Source organism: Acanthaster planci, linkage group LG14, assembly GCF_054643075.1.
Source record: "Acanthaster planci isolate LZ-2023a linkage group LG14, COTS_SCS, whole genome shotgun sequence".
Taxonomy (NCBI): Eukaryota; Metazoa; Echinodermata; class Asteroidea; order Valvatida; family Acanthasteridae; genus Acanthaster; species Acanthaster planci.
Window position 1 is genome coordinate 2,017,229 of NC_141790.1, and position 23,132 is coordinate 2,040,360.

At 42.6% G+C, this 23,132-nt stretch overlaps 1 protein-coding gene across 2 annotated transcripts; it reads left to right on the plus strand.

Moving 5' to 3' along the window:
- Positions 1-103: 103 nt before the first annotated feature.
- Positions 104-21,350, plus strand: LOC110986028 (uncharacterized). 2 transcript variants are annotated; one of them, XM_022247611.2, is made up of 30 exons: positions 104-542; positions 2,807-2,848; positions 3,128-3,181; positions 3,788-3,871; positions 4,461-4,481; positions 4,783-4,815; positions 5,175-5,230; positions 5,461-5,565; positions 6,106-6,161; positions 6,405-6,509; positions 6,922-6,994; positions 7,693-7,723; positions 8,248-8,352; positions 8,617-8,700; positions 9,159-9,464; positions 9,940-10,148; positions 10,627-11,065; positions 11,739-12,011; positions 12,482-12,538; positions 12,946-13,185; positions 13,697-13,837; positions 14,261-14,421; positions 14,976-15,043; positions 15,449-15,648; positions 16,237-16,356; positions 16,977-17,075; positions 17,636-17,734; positions 18,485-18,635; positions 19,344-19,516; positions 20,235-21,350. In XM_022247611.2, exons 1-30 carry the CDS (start codon positions 339-341, stop codon positions 20,430-20,432), a joined length of 3,987 nt encoding a protein of 1,328 aa, XP_022103303.2. In that variant the 5' UTR covers positions 104-338; the 3' UTR covers positions 20,433-21,350. The 2 variants fall into 2 exon arrangements, with proteins under 2 accessions (XP_022103303.2, XP_087002183.1); XM_087146057.1 differs by having other exon boundaries at positions 20,206-20,423.
- Positions 21,351-23,132: the final 1,782 nt, after the last annotated feature.

Here is a 23,132-nt window from a genome sequence, read left to right on the forward strand (position 1 = left end):
AACGCGCGCCTTGATTTTTCAGTGCCCGTGGAGTTCTTCTGTGACGAAACAAACAAAACACGTAAAAAATTATTTCCACAGTGACAATTTTGTTATCTTGTAGCTCTCCTTATCTTGCTTTGCTTAGTTCAAACAGTGTGGCCGGTTGAACGCACACACTCATTTCCCGAATCTGGTCGGTTTTTTGACAGAGAGTAAAGTAAACTAAGAATAGCTGTGGGCGCTACGGGGGCATTCATTTGCCCGTGGATCTTGCCGCCAGCTGCCTGCGTGTCCGACCTAGGCTCGTTATTCACTTTTGGCACACCGCCCTCGCATAACTAAACTTGAACTTCGCCATGAGTTACCGCAGCAGGAAACTGTTACAAACCGGGCAGGGAAAGCGAGCTGAGGCGGACGCCCACGCAGCACCTCGGCCGATGGTAGCACCCACGGTTGATTCAGGACCGGTGAACAGCCTCGGATTTTCCATACCCATCCCAAGCATCAGACAGGCAGATATCCAGGAAGGATTGGGGGACATTACATCTCGTCTGAATAGGGTACGTTTTACAGTTTCCTTGTACAGTTTTGATTGTCCGTTTCGCAAACGAAAATCGTCTGAGGTTCTTGGCGACACAAAAACTGACATTCGTGCCGAGGTATTGATCCATAAATATTTGCAAATTATCCAATCACCTGAGACAGTAAACAGTTTTGGGCAGTCACTTGAAAGACAAATGTCACCAACATGGGAGTAAATCCTGGGGTTGGGGGATGCCGAGGGAGTATATACCCCCCCCCCCCTTTTGAGGTGGTGGGCTGTTGGGGGGTGGGCTATTGGATCATTCCCCCACTTTTTTGTGATGAGCAAAAAAAACACACACACAAACAAACAAAATAAAAGGGATTGTGAAGAATTTTTAGGATTTTCCAACGACTAAAATGTTTGCAGTATCACTTAAAAGGGACAGCAATTTTAAAAGACAATACGGGCGTTTCAAAATAACGCTAACGCCAATCACAATGCGAGAAATATGTCGACCCAATGCGCGTTTGGAAAGGGTCGACAGATTTCGGGCATCATGATTAGCCAACGCATTGCAAACTAAGTTGGAGGCGCGCTAATGCGAATCGCCCGTGTTCTGATGTAAGAATCTGTATGAATTCGATTTTGATACACATTACAGATGTACATCTTTGTCTTTGTCATGAACATTGCCTCCTATATAGGAGTAGGGGTAGGTTAAGAAGTAGGCTCACAGCATTTTGTATTATACAATGACAGTAAAAACGCCTGCCATATCAATCAGTTGAGTCGCCGATCACTCGTCTTGTCACTGAATTATTGGTTAAAGTGCACGGCAAAAATGCTGACTTGCAATAATTTTGGATCGACTGAGGTCACCGGTAGCCATCTTACCGTGTCGACTACAAAGGGTCTGGGCCAGTTTGTTTCACAAGGATCTGGATCTCAATGGCCGAGTTCGGGCGGCTTGTTCCCGTATGTTCACGAACAGCTCTATTTGTTGGCCGCTTGAGCTCCAGGAACAAACAACCAATTATCGCTGGTAGTTTGTGAGAAGCAACGTGCAACATGGCGGCGTCCATGTAGGCTAGGTTATTCGAGAGCTAATGTTCGGATGGGCTGAATTCTTTTCTATATAAACAGGAACATTCATTTCTGTGTAATGTGTAAATAATGTTAATTTTGCAAAAAAATTCTCATTGTCTATGGCTTTGGAAACCATCTCTCTACTTTTTGCAGCTGCTTAAAAATCAAAATCTCACGGGTTTTTCCATGTGTTCCTGTAAAACCCCGACGAGGAGGTGGTGTGTGATCCTGTTCCAAGAACAGTGTTCTTGAGTCGTGTCCCGCCGTTCGAGCGCGAGAACAAGAAACCCGTGTCAAGAAAAGGCCACCCGAACTCGACCAATCAGTGATCCCATCGCTGGTTCGCTCCGTTCATTAGGCGGGTTTTGGTTTCAGTGAATCAACGACGGATCACTGATTGCGATCCGGATCCACGTGAAACAAACTGGCCCTGTTTCACGCGTATCCGAATCGTGATCCGATGCTGGTTCACTGACAGCAGAACTCGCGTAATGGATGGAACGAACCAGCGATGGGATCACTGAAGGAGAATCACATCCTTGTGAAACAAACAGACCCACAGGTGATCGCTGACTCGCGTGCCGTTGCAACTACATGTACATGTATATACGTGCATTAATTTGGCTGTGGCTCTGAAAGAGCTCCATGTTTTTTTCTTATCTCTTATAGCCGGGGAAGGGGAGTCCCGCTCCAATAAAAACATCGGCTGCCCTACTGCCAATCTTTTTGAAAGGGTTGACAAGAGATGTCCTTGTATCATGTTGGGATTCTTCGCAAAAAAAATCTTGTATTGCTGTACGGCTGTTAATGTGCACTTAGACGACCACAGAATAGTGGCAGGTCTTTTTGAAAGATCAACGTAGGTGTAAAGATATGCATTGGAATAAATCTGTGACCTTGAGTTTCAAGTCAATCCAGTAAGGGATTTTGTTGTCACGGTCACTCATTTGTGTGCGCTGGCCACTGAATTGAGTACAACTGAAAAAAGTTAATAGGCCTATTTCTGGCCAGAAATGAAAATACGTTTTCACAAGAATGGTTCGTCAGATTTTCAGGAAACGTTTCCAAATAACTGTAAAATAACAGGACAAAATTCAATGAGCATCAGTACAATTTTAGAAAGTGGACTGCTAGCACCAGAGAATGATCGGTATGTACAAGGGCGCCACCCACGGTTATTTTGAGCCTCTCCAACTCTTTGTTCTGTTGCAGGCCCTAAGTCAATACGCCAATGTTTATGATGACGACGAAGTGGTAAGTACAAGCCGTTTAATGAATTTCTGACGTTATAACCTCCACCACATAGGCCTACCCTGATTCTACACAACTGAAAAAAAGGATAAACGGTTGAGATTTTTTTCACACGGTAGACCGTCAGTTGTGCAGCCTACAGATTGTCGAAAAGATCCAGCACTTGGCAAAGAAAAATTACTATTTGTTCCACAAACAACATTTTTGAACCAATGTTCACAATGAAATCGTCATTATCGACCCAACTGATCTCATGCTTTGTTGCTGGTTGTCATTTCCAAGAGCGAAGATGTGGACTGGGCTACTGAGGGGCAAGCTGTCAGCCGCAGAGTTGGGGTAGGTAACTTCACGTTATGATGAACTTAACATGCCCCGGTGGAATCAAATTGCACATTATACACTGTAAAAAAAGTTGGGCAAAACAGTGTTGGGCATTTCTAATTTGCCCAACCTTGGTTAAAGCTACATCACTGTTGGTCAAATATTGACCAGATATTGGGAAGAATCTGCCCAAAGGTTGCTAAGTTGATATTTTTACCAACATTGGGCAAAATACCAACCCAAAATTGACCAACCTTTTTACAGTGTAGGTATACTTACGAGACACAAAAATCTGTTGACTTTCTCAAAGGAGGACGGTTTGCGAATGGGCCATGTGTACCAGCTGTTCAATAATGACAAATACGAGGGAAAAAAATCACCACGCGATGAAATTGCCATCGCTTGTTCAAAGAGCACAGCATATTTTAACTTTGGATTTTCTGGCGAGTGTTATAAGATGGATGCTCACACTGGTTTTATTCTCTTCTCCCAATGTAACAGTTAACCGTGCTTGAACTGGAAGTGATGTGTGCAGTTGGCATTTGAATAGTCCGTCCAACGACAAAAATGTCCCCGTTGTGTCATCGTCCGATTGTGACATGATAACTTTTGTTAATTCAGGTCCAGGATGAGAGGAAAGAATTCCAGGCTCGGTACGAATCAATTACTGCTCGAGTGGAGGCAATGGAACGAGAGCGAACAGAGGTTAGTTGATCGATAACCCTCCTTATTTTCCTGATCCCTAGATCACACCCAGGGCGCCAAGGCTTGACAAGAGACTACTTTTTATTTGGGATTCTTTGCAGAAGAAGTCTTGTATTGCGCACGCAAGTGACCTCGAGGCTGTTGTTTTCATTTTCTTTTACGACGTGTCTCATTTCAGGACGTCCAAAAATACGTTCAAGATACAACATCTTTCAACGATGTTAAAGATTTATGAAAAACTTTTAAGACATCTCAATATACATGTTGAGATATCTCTATAAATTATGTCCTGAAATTGATGTTGAGAAATCTCTAAATGATAATGAGGCAGGCCTATCTTGTAATACTTTGAAGATATATCTCAGTTATTCCAATAAATCACCTGATACATTTTGAGATATCTCAAAAAGGTTTGTAAGCCATTTCAACTTAGATTTGAAAGTATCGTAATATATTTTATTTAAGATGTGTTTCAAATGGTGAGATGACTTAACGACTGCATTCCATAAGAGTTAGTACAATTGGCTTGGACACTGAAAAGGAAAATAAGAATAAAAAGCAATTTTTCCCGTTCTGTCCTTGTTCTCAGTTGATGAACTCCATGGCAGAGGTAAGAGTCCAATTAATTCCTATAGCATTGAAATAATACAGTGAAGTAAATGTTAACGGAAGAGAGAGTCAACGATGTTTAAGCAAATTCAGAAGTGTTTTAATTAAGGGTTTTTCTTATCAATATGACCCACACTATTCTTATTCAGACTCAATAGACACTTCAGAAAACGCATTTTTATTTTCTAGTTTCCATTTTCTGTAAATAATGTCGTTTCTTTTCTCGATATGGCGTTTCCGTTGCCATGAATTTCACCCTGCTACGATGACACCTGTTGCAATGTCTTGATATTACTTCCAAGTGGCTGGAGGCCGAACCAGTTCAATGGATACCAGTGAGTACACATAAAACAATTCGTCATCAGCTTATTATGTGTTCTGTAGAAGACCTTAGCACCAAATGAACTGTGATTCTGTTCCCAGCAGCTGGATACACAGGCAACAATGAAACATAATATTGTATATGAAACGCGTTAACAACATAGGACATGCATGCCTGTATTCTCATATAGGAACAACTCCACGGAATTGGGAATCACTTCATTATAATATTGTTTCATCAGTGCATGACAGCAAGCTTGTATTTGCATATTTGCATCATTTAACACGATAACATAATGCATCGAAGGCATCGTCTAGCCCTGTGATTTACATCAGGGAAGCTTCGTACAAAAATCCACCCTTTCTGTTTTAGACCCCAGATTCCCAGGCAACCACAGATGATTCAGAGCCTTCAAGGGCGTCATTTGGGTACGTACCTACCACCCAGTGGAGTGTACAATTAATTTGAAGGGTATAGGAAATTCGATTGGTATGCCGTAAGGACCATGTCTCTATGCACGAAGAAATGGAAACACAAAATAGTCATGAGCGAAAAAACAAACATAAAAGTGACACTCTTGCGGTGTTATTCAGACTTTTTATCCTCATCGTACGCCTGTTCTTACTCGTATTTTCATTTGATCGTTTGGCTTTTCCAGTGATCAGCTATTAAATACCAAGATGGAATTTGAGAAGTTGAGGCACATGAACCACGAGAAGGAGCGCCTTGGTAGCCAGGGACAGGACACAGAACTGCTCCAGGAGTGAGTTCATCTGAATTCAATATGATTGAGTTGCCGTTAAGCGCAGGAAAGGGCTGGTTCCTTAAATTAAGAATGCTGGCATAACTGGAGTGGCATTTCAGGGGCACCCGAAGATGCTCATTTTTTTTCAAGGGGGCACTGTTGAAGCAAATGAACTGGAGCTTGCTCAAAGACTGGGTACATTTCAATATTTCAAATAGGGGGAAGGGCATGGACCTCCCTCCCCGGTTCGCTGTTATACGCCAAAGTGCCACACCAAACTGAGATTCTCTCTCTGCTAAATGCAAACTATTTCCGATTTCGCGCCCTCTCTCCGACACATCTCTGGAGACGCGATGCTCTCCTAAAACGTGCCCCCTCAGAAAAATGGTGTCCTTAACTCTATTCCTGCCATGCAATGGCTGTGTATTCTGGTAAACCTCGGTATCCGGGTCCACTTTAACGACAATGTCTCATTAACAAAATTTCCTTGGTCCTGGAGAGGAGTGATACATCGTTTGTTGTGCTTTTTATGAAACAGTGTTTTTTTTCCATTTTCAGAGAGTCTTCAAAGCTTCAGATGAAAGTCATAACAAAGTTTAAAAAATTATACGAAAGTAAGTAGGAACGTAAACCGTTTACTAATTTCGCGCCGTTTTGTGCTTTGGAATGTTGATGAAAAACTTTTCTACGGAGTTTGGCATCTTTTAACGTGCGCTCGCCTTTAAAGTTGTGTAAACCTTTCGCTGGTACCTGTCAGTGTTTACGAAAATAATCTTATTATAGAATAAGATCTGCCATGCAACAATGCTACTTGGGAAAACCCATTTTGGTCTTCCAATTTTCTTGTTTGTTCGCAGCGAGGAAGCTTGCGGCAACTCGGCGCACATTTGGCGCTCATTGGAAGCACGCCTCAGACGAGATAGTGGGCCTCCTACGACGCATTCGATCGGAGGGAACTGATCGTAATTAACTTCCCAATCTCCCAAAAGAAATGGTGTTGTAACATTATCGAGTTTCTCGGTTCTAAGCCCATCAATTGCGAATGAAGAGAGCTAAAATTTCTTTGCATACTTTTCTGGACAATTTATGTGATTTTGATCTACCTGGAATAACGGCTTGTTCATGTAAAAGTAATGCAAACTTTTAACAATTATCTATTCCTGTCAATTAAAAAAGACTGAAGCTTAAGCACTATGCAAAGGAAAACAGCTTGAAATTATGTTAATTCGCGGTGGTGTTTCGGTAATTTGCAATAGTACTGCTTTATTCACATAATATATTTTAAAAAATTGCAAAATCTGCAAGATACTTGTGTCACAACATTCTAGAGGAACGTACTCCTTTATGAACATTTTCATTTTCTTGCACTCTCAGATATCGACGCTTTGGAGGACGAAATAGAGAAAGCAATGACTGCAATACAACGACAGGCAGAGGAAATGATGAGGTAAAATCAGGGTGTACTGTAATGTAGTAAAAAAGATTCCACTCGACATAGGATCAGACGCTCCCGTATTCCACAAAGCTACGACCGACATTTATAGTTGGGCAAAGTGTTTACACACACTTCCTCAATTTTTCGCCGCTTGAAATAAGTTTGCCAACTTTTTCCTTATGAGGTCAGGCAAATTGTATCTCCACTTATTGTTCATAGCGTGTACTTCTATTGATATTTGATGATTCAATTGAGATATTTATTATGGTTCAAAATCTAAATTTTTCTGAAAACCGTTTGTGAAAACTTTAAATCTGCCCCCTTATTGTTGTTCAAAAACACTTCAGAAAGTGGTCCACTGCGAGTATGAGATGTGACAAAAAGTACAGAAAGTGACACTAAATATCAGGGTTGGAGTACATAACATTTCCTTGTAAATATAAATATGAATCATATACACGTGTCTGCATGGGTGTTTTTATATGATGCATACACCCTGTACAATAAAGCAGAGACCCAAGTTTCCTTGTCCACATGAAAAGAAAAGTTAGTAGGAGTGAGTGAAGTTGTGAAATTTGAGGAAAAGTGTTTTTGTTCTACCAGGTGTATGTAAACATTTTGCCCCAACTTGTACCGACAAATTACGTTACTGCACTATATTAAAGGTGCCTCAGTAGTCATTTGTTTTCTTCTACTATTTCTTTCTGAAGGCTTGAAGGGAAAATACGAGAGAAGGAAGAGGTAGGCTAATCAAAGTTCTGTAGGAAGTTTTAAACTAGTCGGTAAAGGGGTTTGCTGTACAACCCTTGTTACTAATCCCGTTTTGGTATATTCCATCGTGCATGCATAGTTTTGGCCTAAAATTGGCGAAATTTTGACATGTCGTGAGAACGCTTTGTATAATTTTCCCAATGATGCAGTCAAACACGTGACCCAAATATACCATTAGAAAGGCTGGAGGAGAGCAAAATGCGCCAAGACGATACGGAAAAATTGGGGAATGGGTCGCAGATTATGTCAAGATCAACTGTCTAAGCTTTGTTGAAATACATGAGAAACTCCAGTGAAACATCGATCTATTCTTAAAGAACAAATGGATTCTACTGTAGGCATGTCAACAGTCTCAGTTAATACGAGTAAATCTTCACTTTTTGTAATTAAGATCGCACGCGCCTTCCCTAAAACAAAGACTGGATTAAGAGGGCTTTTGGAATTCCCTGAATACAAAACGAACTGTTTGTTGTTCACTGTTACGTTTACCAAAGATGGTCGAGAAGTGGTCAACAGAGAACGCCAAGCTGACAAATGACAACCTGCTCCTGAATTCGGAGAAAGAGAAATGCCGAGATATCATCAGGAAGTTGAAAAAGGTAGGCTACAGACTTTGTCTGTTTGGGAGAGTTTTGAGAATTTTTAAAAAGCTTATAATTGAAAATACGGGTATGGCATGCAAAAGGCAGATGGTGTACATACATATGGTCAAACACAATAATGGTCACATTCGGAATCGTGAATCGAGGCCTCATTTTGCACACTGGAGACGGATTGGGAAGAATTAAATATGATGCCAATTTATTTATAATGTATTGATTTGTCTTTTTCGTCATAATGGATGTAATCATTTCGCTCTAAAGGCCCTGATAGAGGAACGACGCAAAAGAGGTACACCGACAACAGATGAAGACGTTGAAAATATCGGCGAGGGGAAAGTGACACAGGTAAAACCAAACATATACATACATGCTTCACTAATGTCTATCAGCCAATCGGTTAGTAGTTTTATATCCATACAGCTGATTTGAATGAAGCCAGAGACAAGTTGAAATGCCAGTAACGATGCCAGGCACGAGTCCACGATTAGGCTAATTACAAAGCGAAAGTTTTTGTATGCCAATGATGACAGCTGAATGACTACAGACTGTATACAGTCTGTCTCGTGCAACAGTTCTGAAGCTAACCAATTTGAGGGCTCACACGGAGGATCATGCATGCATTTTTTTGTTCATGAGTTGACGACCAGAATACGCTAAGTTAGCATTTATCATCTATTAAAACATCTTCAATAGCAATTTACTTTATGAGTCTTAAAGGAAGTTTACTAGTTAGAAATAACAAGAATCCAATATTATACAGGTAAGGGGAGGTATATACTAATGTTGATCATTTGGTTTGCCAGAAACTCGAAGAAAACGTCCCACAGCGAAAAGATCAACTTGGTGCTCGACGGGCTCCCGCTGGCCGGGATGTGAAAGGAGAACGCGTGATATGCCAGGTTTGCCGGCGATGGATCGAGAGTGGCGCGGAGATGGGGCGGTCCGAGCAAGCCGAGGCCAAGGCGACCGAGAGAAGTGATGAGGCGGAGCTAGTGGAGAGGCAAGCTCTTGCGGATGATGTGATCCCTGGGGACTTGGAGGCGCTGCGGGAGGAAAACGACTGGTTGACAGCCAGAGTGAACCAACTAGAGCAGAGACTCATCGAAAAGGTCTGAAAACTACGAAAGTAATTTCGTCAAATGGAAAACGAGGTTTCATGACAAACCTAAATCATGAATTCAAACATACACGTCTGTGCTGTTAGTTATGGGGCCCGAAGACTTGGGGTCTACACACAATGAAGGAAGATTGAGTTCAGTGCGGTGCACAAACGCTGTAGTCCACATTTCCACACTCGTCCACCCGAAAATACCAGAGCAGTGAAGATGCACTGAGTGTGTGCACGAAAAATTATATAGGCCTATCGGAGGACGCAGTTTTACTTTCGAATCAGTCAGAAACATCAAAGTTGTCTGTGCTATTCTAAACAACGGAGTGTTATTATATGCTGCAAGACAGGTCTCTTGTCTTTTTAAAAGCAAGCTCTCCTGATCATGCCGATATTTAGACGATGGCTGTAATGATTCGAAAACGGTATAAGGCCCTTTCCGGTGCATTGCGTAGTAATTCCCTTGAACCTGACAGGAAACTCAAATGATGAAGCTGGAGTTCCAGTTGTCCGAACTGATGGAAGCCGTGAAGACTTCATCGCCGCAGATAATCGAGACGCTGTCCATGACCGACCCGGTATCCGCGAAAGGCGTGAACCGTGCGGGGCGGGACAAACAAGCACCCAGCACCAAGCAGATGGAGGAGCGTCCGTCTGGCGGCGGAACTGATGGATGGGAGTCCAGGTACCCCAGTTGTCAAGACGGACCTTTTCCCCCCATACATGATTCGTTCGACGAAGATATTTACATGAGTACTAACAAACAGGATTTGAAGACATTAAAATTACCCACGAACAGGCTTTTCCGCAAAGTCTGAAAAGCCTTGAAAAGGGTTTAGGAAGCAAGTAATACATAGATCAAACATGCAGCTGTTCACTAGTACCACGAGGACAGCGGTATTTTCCATGTTTTGCAACAGAAACGCAGAACTTTCCTTGCATGTTCGAACTGGAACAGAAAACCTGCAACCTTGTTCCAACACCACTGAGATCAGAACTCCTTATGTTTCCCCTTATGGCATATCCTCCTTATTAACATACTGTACTTCATGTTGGACTGAAATACAGGAGGGGATAAACTGTCGACAGGAAGAGAATTCCATGGGTGTTCGATTCACACAACATAAGTGGATATTATATACCGCATGCTCTTTTTGTCCCAGCTCTGTTGCCAGTTCCAAACCAGCTGCAGGCAGAAAGACCTCCAGTCTCACAGTCCCTCGCGTGACCAAACCGTCGTCCAAACAAAGCGCCAAAAGAAGGACCGGGGAGCAACAGCCGATCAAACAGCAAAGCCAGTCAAATCTGACACAGGCTGCTGGAGCCTCGCCGCAGCGGAAAGAGCGACGCGATTACGCTGCCGAAATCTTGCAGTTGACGGAGGAGCGTGACAAGGTGCAGGGGGAGCTGGTCACGCTCAAAGGTCAACTCATGCGAGCCCAGAGGGAGCTGGTCACTCTGAAGTATGCGTCTAGCGCTCCGGCGTCGATGGGGCCGAGAGGTGGTCCACTGCAGGGGCCGGAGGAAAATGGGGGAGAACATCGCCATGACGTTCCCGGCCAAAGTAAAGAGGGTAGTGGCGTCAGCCTGTCGACGACCCAGGTAACGCAAACTTATGTAGCACAACTCAAATTGGAATTTCGACCATCAAGGGAGAGGTCTCCCTTTTAAGATCGGAGATCCCATGCAAGAGGAATTTCAGACATTGAGTTATTTCAATATGTCCCACTTGACAGATCAACCTTATTTTCTATGAAGTGCAGATCAAAGGCCTTTGCGAGTACTCAAAGCTATAGCGCTTCATGACTGAGATTGTTGCGATGATATGCTGAAGCGATTACTTCAGATCCCCGGGCAGTCACTCCAGGAAACCATCCAGGCTTGTGATAATTTCATAATCCAGAGAATTGAAATACCGGTGGAATGAGCCAGTAGCCGTCTACATGTCCGATCAATCGGGCTTTTTGATCAATTACGTCGCTCTCCCCTTATTTTGCTGTAATTCTGACTCATTCGGCATGGGCTGTACAATACACTTTCCAACGATGTATACTTCATTGCTTTCTGAATTATGACGGTGGAAGGATTTGTACTCAACGTAAGGTCTTTGAAACACTCAACAGCAACACAGCCCACCCGCGACACAACCTTCAGCTTGCGTTTCTTAGTGATTTGTGTGGACGAAGAGACACACATGATAAAATTACGATCTACGAAATGATGTGGGAGCATCCAAACCAATGACAGCATCTCCTTTCTTCTGTTCACCCCAAAGATCCCTTCCAAAACGACCACGGCACAGGAAACCCCCGCCAAGCCCAAGCCTCAGGCGGTCGTGAAGTACGATGACGAGTTTCAGGCCTACGCAGAACTCATGCGGAAGGATCAGGACAGCCGCCCGGCCCGCAGGATGAGTCGACCGTGCCAGAAGCCCAAAGACACGGGCAGAGGCAAGCAGGACAAAAGGAACCAGTCTCAGGCCAAAGAGGGTGAAGAGGAAGAGGCGAAGGATCTTGTCCAAATGGAGGAGTATCTCACGTTTGATCAGGTTGGGCTAATGAAATGACTTCAAAATTCACTAATAGGTTTAACCAATCATAAAATCGAAGAATATCTGTCATTAGCCATTTCTGTTCTCAGTACCCGGATCCACTGTATAGAACACTCGAAAACAGTGTCGTATACGTAAAAGCGAAGATGACCCCGCCCACTGCATGCCAATTAGACGCATGCCAGGAGGGTTACGCTTCTATGCATACCAAATTTTGAAAGCCGGCGGTACCATATCGTGTTAACCTTTGGTTGGCTCTTTCATTTTGTACAAAACCACCAGCCAAAAACACTGATTAAAGGTAATTTTTTTTACATTCCCTTATAGCCCTCTGTTTAAGATACTCGCCCTAGTTTTCATAGATTAGTATACACGCAAATAGTACATTTTTTCGTTTGCTTGTCATCCTATTAATTCATAAGGCTTTTGTATATTGAAAGTCTTAATGTCATATTTCATTTCTGCAGGGAATGCAGACGGACCCACAGATGGACCCCCTCGGTCAGTGGTCCTATGTACCATCAGTAAGTAACCATGACAAGCTCCCACGAAACCACTGACCCTGTCTCATCCCCTTGCCTTCGAGTTAGACACAAGTCTTGCCAAATGCTCAAATGATGGTTTATAAATAAGCCAGTGCCCATTATTTATTGCAGTTGGCTTCAGGGCGTTGGCTCCGTCACAACATGATTGTATTTTCTGAAGTCATCATTTATTAAATTATTTATGGAAGCCGAGGTTACCTCTCTTGTGTTAGAGATTTAAAGAAAAACACGTGTGTAGTTACTCTTATGCAACGTCACCAACGGACAGCTCTCTTCATCAGAAACCACACGTATTGTATTACACTCTGTCAGAAACAATGCATCAGAAAACTATAAGATATCTATCGGTAACCAGTAGCATCAATCTGATTATTTTCCCTTGGAAGTTGAAAAAGCGGCGGAAGATCGACCCCTTACCAGTTCTCACCACGCGCAGCAGCACCGACACACCCAGCGACAAAGCACCCATAGCCCAACCGCCCACCGAGTGGACTCACTTTGACCCAACTGGACCCATCACGCCAATGGCCGATCACAAGAGAGCCAGCATTTCCCGTCAGATGCGAGCTGGTGAGGAGCCAGCGACTGTGGACACCGGAGGCATTGTGGAATTCGTGGAAAGAGAGGTGCGCATGCCCGGGCTTAACTTTGCGCGCGCGGCAAAAAGGCTCAAGACCGTGCAACAGAAAAATAACATAAATGACGCCACCTTTGTTTACACGTGCGCTTTCCTATGGCGGCGAGGTGGTGCAAGATCCATCGAGACCCGATGAGAAAGCCCGTAAAGAGGGCGTGATGACATTATGTTTGCAAAACAAAGCGCTTGTTTAACCTTACGCTTGCAAAATAAATGACAGTAAAAGGTTCATGCGCAAATCAAATCAGTTCGCACAGCAACGCAGTTTAATAAAATGTGACAGGACTGCACAAACCTCAAGTTAAGGGACAAAACGACAGAATGAAAAAGGATAACTAGGCCTGCTTCCAGGAGAGTATGTGTCACACTTCTGCCATCTTCCTATTGCTCCAGTCTTCTTCGGTGCCGTTTCCTGTTGGGGACAATTTTATTTCGGACAATTTTCTTTGCTTGTATCGAATACGGCTTTTTGTTGTTGATTTTTCAATCCATCGTCGCAGCTGGGCCGTATTGTTCAAGGAATCAACGGGTTCACAGGCTACCTCAAGCGGCTCATTCAACGTGAAGTCGCGGACGTGATTGTGGCAAATCAGGACATTCGTAGACGCCTGTCGGAAGCGACACTTCGCAAATTGGACCAGGTAATCAAAAACGACAAGCGATCCTCAGACAAAGTATGGACAGCAAACCCCAAAACATTCCATAGGCCTACATCAACGATCGTTATTGTTAAAATGAGTTGGTGGCAATCAATCCTCGTTTTCCTCAAAAGCACTGATATAGGACTGCAGAAGCACTGAAGTAATTCGTTGAAAAAAAAGACTGAAGTCTGAATGTCTACTTTCTGGCATATGAAAGGAAAACCTGAGACAAATAATTGTTTGGGGAATACCCATTGGATAAAAAATCCATATACATGTAGAGTGGAGTTCGAATATTAGTGTCACAAACGCTAGAGTTGAGGTAGATATTATGCGAAAGCGGGACTCAATTCAGTATGCTGAAACACGTCATCTTTAATTTGTCCAACCGTAGAAGTACTGTTGATGAATTTTCGCTTACAGGGAAACAAGGACAGCGCTCATCCGTCCGCCGACGGCGGCAGGCGCAGCAGAGCACTGGCGACCCCAATCCGAAGAGGGCGATTCGAAGTCTTGAAGGACAACAGACCGTCAAAGTTTGCCGCCAAGAATGCCTACGCGTCCCTGCAGTCAGGAGAACGAAGGTAAGTGTTGTTTGGGGGAAGATTTTCAAATGCAGACAGAAGGTACTTTCCGTCCACTCAATCAGGGAAATCTAGAAAATCAAGCAATTGTTTTGGTAACAATATTAAACCATTTGCAAAACACACTTTACCCTCTCCCTCACAAGGATATTAGTTACCTTCACGCGACCAGCACTCGATTCTACCCCATCTCTAAAGATGCCCCTTTACCTCTTGGATGTGCACCTCTGTAGGTCTGTGGTATTAAAAACTTTCATTGCATCCAAGCCTCTAAAAATAGACTGTGGATAGCAGTGCCATCCGCAAATGTTACACTAATGCCAACAATATTGTTAGACCCCGATTCAGCGTCCAGTCATAATTTTCTTTGGACAAAATCTCACTGTCCTGAGGCAAAAGAAAACGTATTTTGAACTACCATTGTCATCAATTACCAACAGTATACCCGTGAGAGGTAGTATTAAACTAACGGTGACCTAGAAATGAAGTTAGTAAACAAATCAACATTGAACCTTCCAAGAAGTTAACAATATTCAATTTTGTTTTCGTAAAAGATTTTTCCATTCAGCCTCGCCAATCCCTTCGTGGAATATTCATTCCAAAATACCGTCGCCTTCGTATGGTAAGACCCACAATGGCACCAGTTATTGTGTTCATATTTCAGATATTTCACATAAAGGAAAATGTAACGAAACATCTGTCGTTGCTGAACTTCAGAAATATGGAAAAGTTGCAATTATATTACGTTTTTCTATATTTAATGCTCATGCTTAGTCAATTTATGTGATTTAAAAAAGTGTTTTTCATCTTATTTTACTCAAATGAGAGAGACAAAGCCATTTCTTCGATAGCCAAACTTAGATACCTAGGAAAGTGAAATATTTATTTTTAGTACAGTTCAATTATCTCTCTCCTTAGGTACTTAAGACCAAACCGCGGTAGTGTTGAGGTTTGTTAGTGCGGCAGATTTACGGCTTATGATATGCCTAACCCCACTCATTAGTTTTTCAATGATTGGCCAAAGCAGCAGACTACATCGGTCCCTGGAGCACTTTTGCTCGTGATCACATCGCAATGGCGGACGAGGCAGCGACGCAGAGAACACTGGTAAGCCCGCACGACACCGTCTGTGTCCGCCTGCAACGCCAGATCGAAATGATCGGACACCATGCCATAGATGTGCTTAAAGGGACGGTCGTGTTCTTCAAAGAAACCTTCACGCGCCAGGTATAAACACATAGAGCAAACGCTGCTGGAAGTCTGCAAGGGGCTCTACGAGTTTACGTGTTACGACGTTCTTTTGAGGCAATATTTCAAGTTAATACAAATTGAATTCAAGGGATTAAGCCATCTAGAGTGCGATATTAAGACTTAGTAATATTGTAATTAAGACTTAGTATTGTTGAATCCATGAAAATGCACATCCGGGAAAGGAACATCTACGGAAGTCCCATATCCAGAAAACTTTGTTATAATACGCTTTCACTTTCTTGTATTAACCTTCAGTGTGAATGCCACGCCCTCCATTTTTAGAGGCCAGTCAATTAACTTTGAAATCTAATAGAATAATATGGTGTTCGGGTAAAATAGCCCCACATTTGAACGTGCGTGTAAGGATTTGTCCAAGGGACTTCGTGATCAGGCAAGTATTAAAAACGTCTTGGAGTGAAGTCAGTGGCTTCAACGAAACAAACACATTTGTTTTGTTTTTTTCGTTTTTTGTTGACTGAGGCTGACGTACTCCTACATTGACATAGGTTCACCATTCTTCAGTTAAGCGATCGTAATTCATATCTTTTTTAAATTGAAAATTAGATGGAGGAATACAACACAATCCACGGCGCCTTTGGCGTCCGCCAGGAACTGAAAACTCTCATGGCGCCATCAATGACACCGAGTGAAAATAGAGATGGCATCACAGATTCTAGGAAAGAGGTTAGGACAAATTGAACTTGAAGTGGCCTCACGCAAAAAAAGGATGTCAATCGCTGTCTAGAGCTCAGGAGCATAGGGACATGGGCGGATTATTCAATCGGCAGAGTATATACTTTAGGCACTGTGTTTTACAAAATACTTGAGAGTCTGTATGGAGATACTGTGGTGGCCCCAAACACGCTCCCATCCACACCAGTAAATCCCCGTAACACGTAAGATTTGTACTTTCCAGCAGATCTCTGTAGCTTTTAATTTGGAAGATTGAAACTGGCTGGTATCAGCACATAGCTTATAGTCCAACATTGGAATTAGCATGCAATGTGAGGCTACCAGCTTTTACTGGCGTTCGAAACACGCTGAACAACAGGGTCTATAAGTCAGAGTAATAAGACGCGGCCCTGGTGCCTTTAGCATGCCGATGAAACAGAGAATCCGGCCGGCTTGGCATCAGTAAATCCAAAGGGTTTCTTGTGGAATATCCATCCCTTTCATTAGTAGAAAGCTTCCCTATATCAGCAGTCCTTTAAGGTTATTTGGCGTCTGCTGGTACATGACATGGCTGTTATAAATAGTTTTCCATATAAATAAACCCTCTTTGCGGAAACTTCTTTTGTGTTCAGGTGCCTGAGGCAGAAGCTACCAGTGATCGGGCTGAAGTCCCATCTCTTGAGCCTCCACTCAAGCTGACACGATCCATCTCACACAACAGCTTCCTTGAAGTAAGCAATTCACTGCTGTACAAAGCACGAAATTCAAAGGCCCTCAAAAAGTGCCCCATGTCGCCCTCAACTGTGCAAAATATCACTAATGTACAAGTCTGAAGTCACAGCTGTTTTAATTGGTTAAGATGACATCTACTTTTTTTGGTAGATCAACATTCTGCCAGCAAATTATTTCAAGCTTGAGTTTTGGATATCTGTTGTGTTAATACCAAAGTTTAGTATATTATGTACTGCCCTTGGCCCATTTTGCGAGATTTTAAAGGAAGGACTCTGAATGTCTCTTTCTTTTCCGACTGTGAAGTGCCCCAATCATCAAAGTTTTATTACGGGAGCAAACTGAACCTCACATTACTTTTCATTTCTGTCCAGCACTGCGTGTCATGATAGAATAAGTATAGGGGAAATTAGCAAATATGTCGCACACGTTATGCACCTTGTCTTGAACCTTATGTACTCCCTAGCTTGAAAAAAATCAGTTTGTATAAATCATGTTGTTGAGCACCATATTCAAAATTGTACGCGAGAAACTCTGACACTGGACGATTCGTCCGTTACAGTTCCGTAACGTCAACTATGTCCAGGACAACAGACGCGTAGACTTCAAGACCTCGCCAAAAGAATACCCTTTGCAAACACAATCGCTGAGCTCCATCCAGGTAACGAGGTTTGATTAGTTGCAAATCGTACTTTCTCTACGAAATCAGATCTTCACACAACAGGCAGCTTGAAGGAAATAATGTAGGCTCTGTGCATTCAAAAATCAACCAGTTCAAAAAAAATCAAACCAAAACAACAACAAAATCATGGCTGAGTATTCAGGGAGAAAGGAAGGGGTACTTACAGTATGACGTCTTTTAACTTACTACAGATAAACAGCAGTTTTCAGTAGTTGTATTCCGCATGGTGAGAACAAAGCACCAACAAACAGACCAAGCTCTGACACAACGAAACTGCGCACGATGTTCAGACAGTTGATGTGTATGTCAGGAGCACGATCTTCAATTCTACTCAAAACATTATTTATTTCTGGTAATGACATCAAGGATTCCTCAAAAGTGCCCCAGGAATTGTAGCTTGCAAGCCTGTAGAAGCTTGTAGAGAAGAGACAATGAGAAGCAGTTACAGTTTTAGAGGTGGGAGAAAAACCCCAGTCGAATAGGTCTATTCTGGGTAAAAACCCACGGAATCAGGTATGAACTGAAAACCCAATCCACATGTGGACTAAACCGGGAATCGAACCCGGACCGCAGAGGTGGAAGGCGAGGAAAGGACCACTACGCCAACCCGACTCCACGACTTTTCCACACCAACTATCTCAGAATGCTGTTAACTGTCCCGACAACAGAAGTTTGGTATCGAAATGATATTTTGAGCTTAACACGCACAAAATGGTCTACACACTGCAGAGTTCACATCGCTACCTGCCAGCCCTTTCGTTGTACGAGAAACAAAAGCCGAGGAACAGATATGAGGTAGAACTACCCAAAGCAACACTACCAAGGCGAGGACTGGTGACTTTGGAGGTCAAAGACGCTGTGGCTAATATGGCAGCTAAAGGTATCCACCTCATGACAACACCTACAAAATATCGATAAAACACGGGTGCTTCCGGAGGAGGAATGCACTATCCCCATTAGACCTGTAAACGGGGCCCTCTGTATCCCTCTTGATAGGCCTACTGTGAGGAGCATTAAAGAGCCCTGTTTCCAGGTCTATATCCCCATAATCACTGGTTCTTACCAAATGTGCGTTCTTTTAGCGTTAGTAAGTAAATGTTGGTGTTCAGTGAACCCGATCATCAATCTTACCGTAAACGATAAATGTCTTCTGCCTACCAAATAGACCTTACCTCCGACAGCCATCCCGGACTCACGCGACGCTGTAACTGCCCACTGAAATCCTCAAGCTTTTAAAACCTGAAAACCTTTGCTGTCGGCGCTGGGTATGAACAGACGGTTCCCTAGAAAAAATCACGCACTTGCCAAATGGTCTGCAAACGGTGTACCTGACACACGGGCCAGTGTGTTCCAGCCGTCATGCTGAGGCGATCATATACATGTTTTATTCAAAATGGACCATGTCTTTTTCATGATGTGACGAGACAAACAGTTTAAGGTTGGCCTCCGTAAATGTGCACTTGCAACCAAGCATTTCGCTATATGCCAGGTCACACTGGTCCCAGTTTGCACTCCCCTATGAGCAAAACCTCGGTTGGTTTTTAAATTCAAGTATGCCGACTGCATGATTTTGTCTGTCACTTACCAGGAGTTGACACTAAACGCCGCTCCCGTCCAGTAGCCATTTCCCATCGTGGGCTTCTTGCTCGTCAGCGAGAGATACTAGCCAAACAAGGCACCACGCCCCAAGACGCACGAGAACAAGGCACTGACCAATTGACTACCACCCTGGAATTAAAACAGCACATTCTTCTACTCCAGGTGTGTACACTGACCGGATTTGAACAAGTGAAGCGATACACTGTGAAGTGTAATAATGACGTTAAAAAGGAAGTCGTGAGGGAAGAGCATTTGGAATCAAAAGCGTGTTATACCGATGAACCTTTAATACGGAAGTGAATGCAGAAGTGGCATGCTTACATTGAAAATAAAAGGCTTGGCATCAACTTAAGAGTTTTAGATACTCGCCCATTGCATCCAATGCATTTCAAAAGTATGAAACGCTAATAACTTAATGAGCCATTAACACTTTGATATAATCTGTTCTTTAGACGTCACGGTCATGCTTTTCCTGCAAGTGGCTGCTAAAACTATGGCTGGCCATCAATACAAAAGTAAAAGAATAATTCACAAAGTATTGAATATCCCACCTAGCTATCTGACCACAAGTAATAATATGCATACTAAATGAAAATCCTTTTTAAAATTAATGGTTCAAATGCCCATTTTGAACGAATTTGAGGTATAATTGAAAACCAACAAAAATGTGACATTTCTGCATACTTTTGCCGCCTAAGTTACAGGAAAAATGAGAGTGGTCTAGATACAACAAAGCACTCTCTCCCAGACTTTTACAAATTTTGGCAGTCAGATTATTAGCACAAGTGGCATTCCCTCACCTTCCACCTGCCAAGCGGTGATACCTGTTATCATGAAACGATCCTATACAGACCAAAGGTAAATTTTTGTGTCGTCTAAGGCCAATCAGCTGTATCAGAACACCGAGCAGAACAGCCTTCCCACGGTAGAACTTGAGGCAGACAACAGAAAGAACCTCCCGCCCTTGGACAACGAACGCCGGCGTATTATCATCCATGCCCAGGACCAACTGCGAGGCACGGTGCAACTATGGGATAAATACGCGGGCCTCCTCTCAGATGGGCGTAGTCCAGAATAAGTCTCTGAAAAAAGCATTGGAATTACTTGGCTACACGACCGGCAACGACGCATGTTAGTGGGAGATGAATAGCCCTATTAATTAATCAATATTGCCGGCCGTATGGCTATGTAATTCGAACATTGCCTACATAATTTGCAAGTTAATTTCGAATGTTCAGCATCCAGACCCTTCCTTTCTTCCCTTCGGGCAGTCAAGGGGAATCAAACAGTTAGTTTAAGATCCATTTTAGCCCGTTTTATTAATATCCAGTATTTGTTTGTATCATTCATACTTTTAATGGCTCTTTATGCTGGACATTTGGAACCAGACACATCCTCTCAGTTTTAGACAATGTATCATAAATTTTGTCTTGTTAGATTCATCTAGTATTTCTGTCAGACTAGTCTAAAACAAATGTACACAGCATAACACACCATGTATGACAATAACAGCGAATTCCTTTTTTTTTTACCCAAGTCGTAAACCTTTTGATTCGAAGTAATTTTATTAAAAAGGTTTTCCCAAGTGCTTTAATTCTTTTAAGAACAATGACTGATTAAGAAAATTCACGTTGGACTCACAATTATGTGATAAAGACTCGAAATATAAAAAATATTATCAACCTTCCGAGGAAATACACGATTGAAAAGCAAACTGAATATAACCACCAAATAAGAATATCATGTATGAAACTCTCACCTTTGGTACAAGGATAAACGTCGGCACTTCGGGAAATATGTAGACTTACCTTTATTACAGGAATTAAATATTGCTCATAGGAACAATGCCGTTAATTATTTTAATACGGATGAACAAAACCTTATCAATTTTTTTAATACTGATTTATTTACGATAATATATTGATTGTCATTTTAGTTTACTTTCATTTAAAAACCACATCAATGAAAGCAAAATAAATTGCACATTGGAAAACAATCGATTGTTGAAATGATATATAAAGTTTATCAGTGCTGAAACAGTACAACGTACATCCGAATAAGTGAATTTGCCGAGGAAACGTTCCTTCAGAGTACTGTGATTTGCAAAGATAGTACAAAACTCCAAAGGAGGACTTGTTTTGAGTGATTTGATAATGAGACAAAACATGGAAAACTACATGCGTAAGTGAATTTAGGTAGGATATTTCCACAAATCAATCGATTTTTTCAGTCAAAATAATACACGAAGAAAGTACACACATTTGTCATAGACGTGTTACACAATTTTCGAATAACCCAACAGGTTCCATCAGTATGATCACCATGTTTCAATCAGTTTCCAACGCTGCGGCTGGCTCGCTATAGCAAACCATTGAATCAGCCGTACTGAGGTAAAATCGAAACCTAAAGCAATTCAAAGAGGCTTATGCCTCAGAGCGGGATTTAACTAGCAATTAGGCAACATAACTGCGCAAAGACTTTCCAACAGATGGCCCACCAAGTACAACAGGTGGTCTGCACGTGCACTGTACGGATAATTCCAACCATTCAAATGGCGATCGGGATGCTGCTGATGAGAACTGTGCTGGATATCTGTCCAATTAACCTGAAGGAGCTTCCAAAATTCGATCTCAACATGCAAAGCCACCAGCATCCAGGAAGTTCATCCACAGCTACAAGTATTATTTTTGCCCTGTCCCATCACCCAGCAATCGATTATTATTGTGTCCCCGCCTTCCGGGCCTTCACCCACCTAATTAATCACCAGGAAATCATCAATTAAGCTGTAACAATTCTCCCCAACTACATGCATAAGTACTTTACTGTACATGTAATTTTACTTTATCCATTCCATCACGTAGCACATACAACTCAGAAATGTCGATGTACATAAAACGGTTGCAATCGTATTCCGTCTGTGATAATGTTTAAGAGGAAACAAATACTACGAGACGCAGGGAAACCACAAAAACAAGCTTGTTGAGTGAGTATATCGTTATCAAGACCATCTCCTGCGAAGGTGGAATCCTTGCCCTCATCAAACTGGTCCAAACACATCCTGAGCAGGCCCACTGTTCGAAAAAAGGCTGGCTTGAATTAAGATCCGTTTGTTTGGTTTATAGGGCACATTTCATTTGAAGACTTAATGTCGCTTATCCAACCAATTGGACATTTCCCTCAATTTATATAGGTACAGTGTTCTAGTAAAAAAAGAAGGAAAAGAGTGATAATTAATTGCAGACAAAGAAAACTGAGAAATGAAATCATAAGGTTTGAACATTCATCGTGTGACCCACAGAATCTGATTATCAGGAAACAAACGCGAGCAAGAACTCCTCATCAGTATGACTCTGCAAAAAGGAGATTTAGAGGTGAAAAACAGAGGTGAGGTCCCGAGGATGTGGTGGTATACACCAATACTCAGTTCTCCCCCAGACCTCCAATCCCGGCCAAAATGGTTGGGACACGTCACAAGGCTACTCTCACAGCTCCCCCGGCCAAACGACATTATCTTGAGCAGGAGCACAGACCACACAGTCACTAATAACACTAACGGGGACGGGAACCACTGAGATTTGTGCTCGATTGCTAGTCAGAACAAATGAAAGCACAAAACAAGCCCTCTATTAAGAGGGGTATTCTGTCCTCAAAACCTGCCCCAAGTTTGCAACTTCATGTGTGCACACCTATACAGAAGGCAACCAGCTACAATGAGGCGAACAATTCGACAGCAATGTGTTCAAAGATCGCGGCCATTCCCTCTTTACAGTGTACCCTC

Coding starts and splice junctions, on each gene's coding strand:
- LOC110986028 (XM_022247611.2), top strand. CDS start 339: ATGAGTTACCGCAGCAGGAAACTGTTACAAACCGGGCAGGGAAAGCGA. Junction 3,182..3,787: donor CTGTCAGCCGCAGAGTTGGG/GTAGGTAACTTC, acceptor TTGTTAATTCAG/GTCCAGGATGAGAGGAAAGA. Junction 10,149..10,626: donor ACTGATGGATGGGAGTCCAG/GTACCCCAGTTG, acceptor TTTTTGTCCCAG/CTCTGTTGCCAGTTCCAAAC.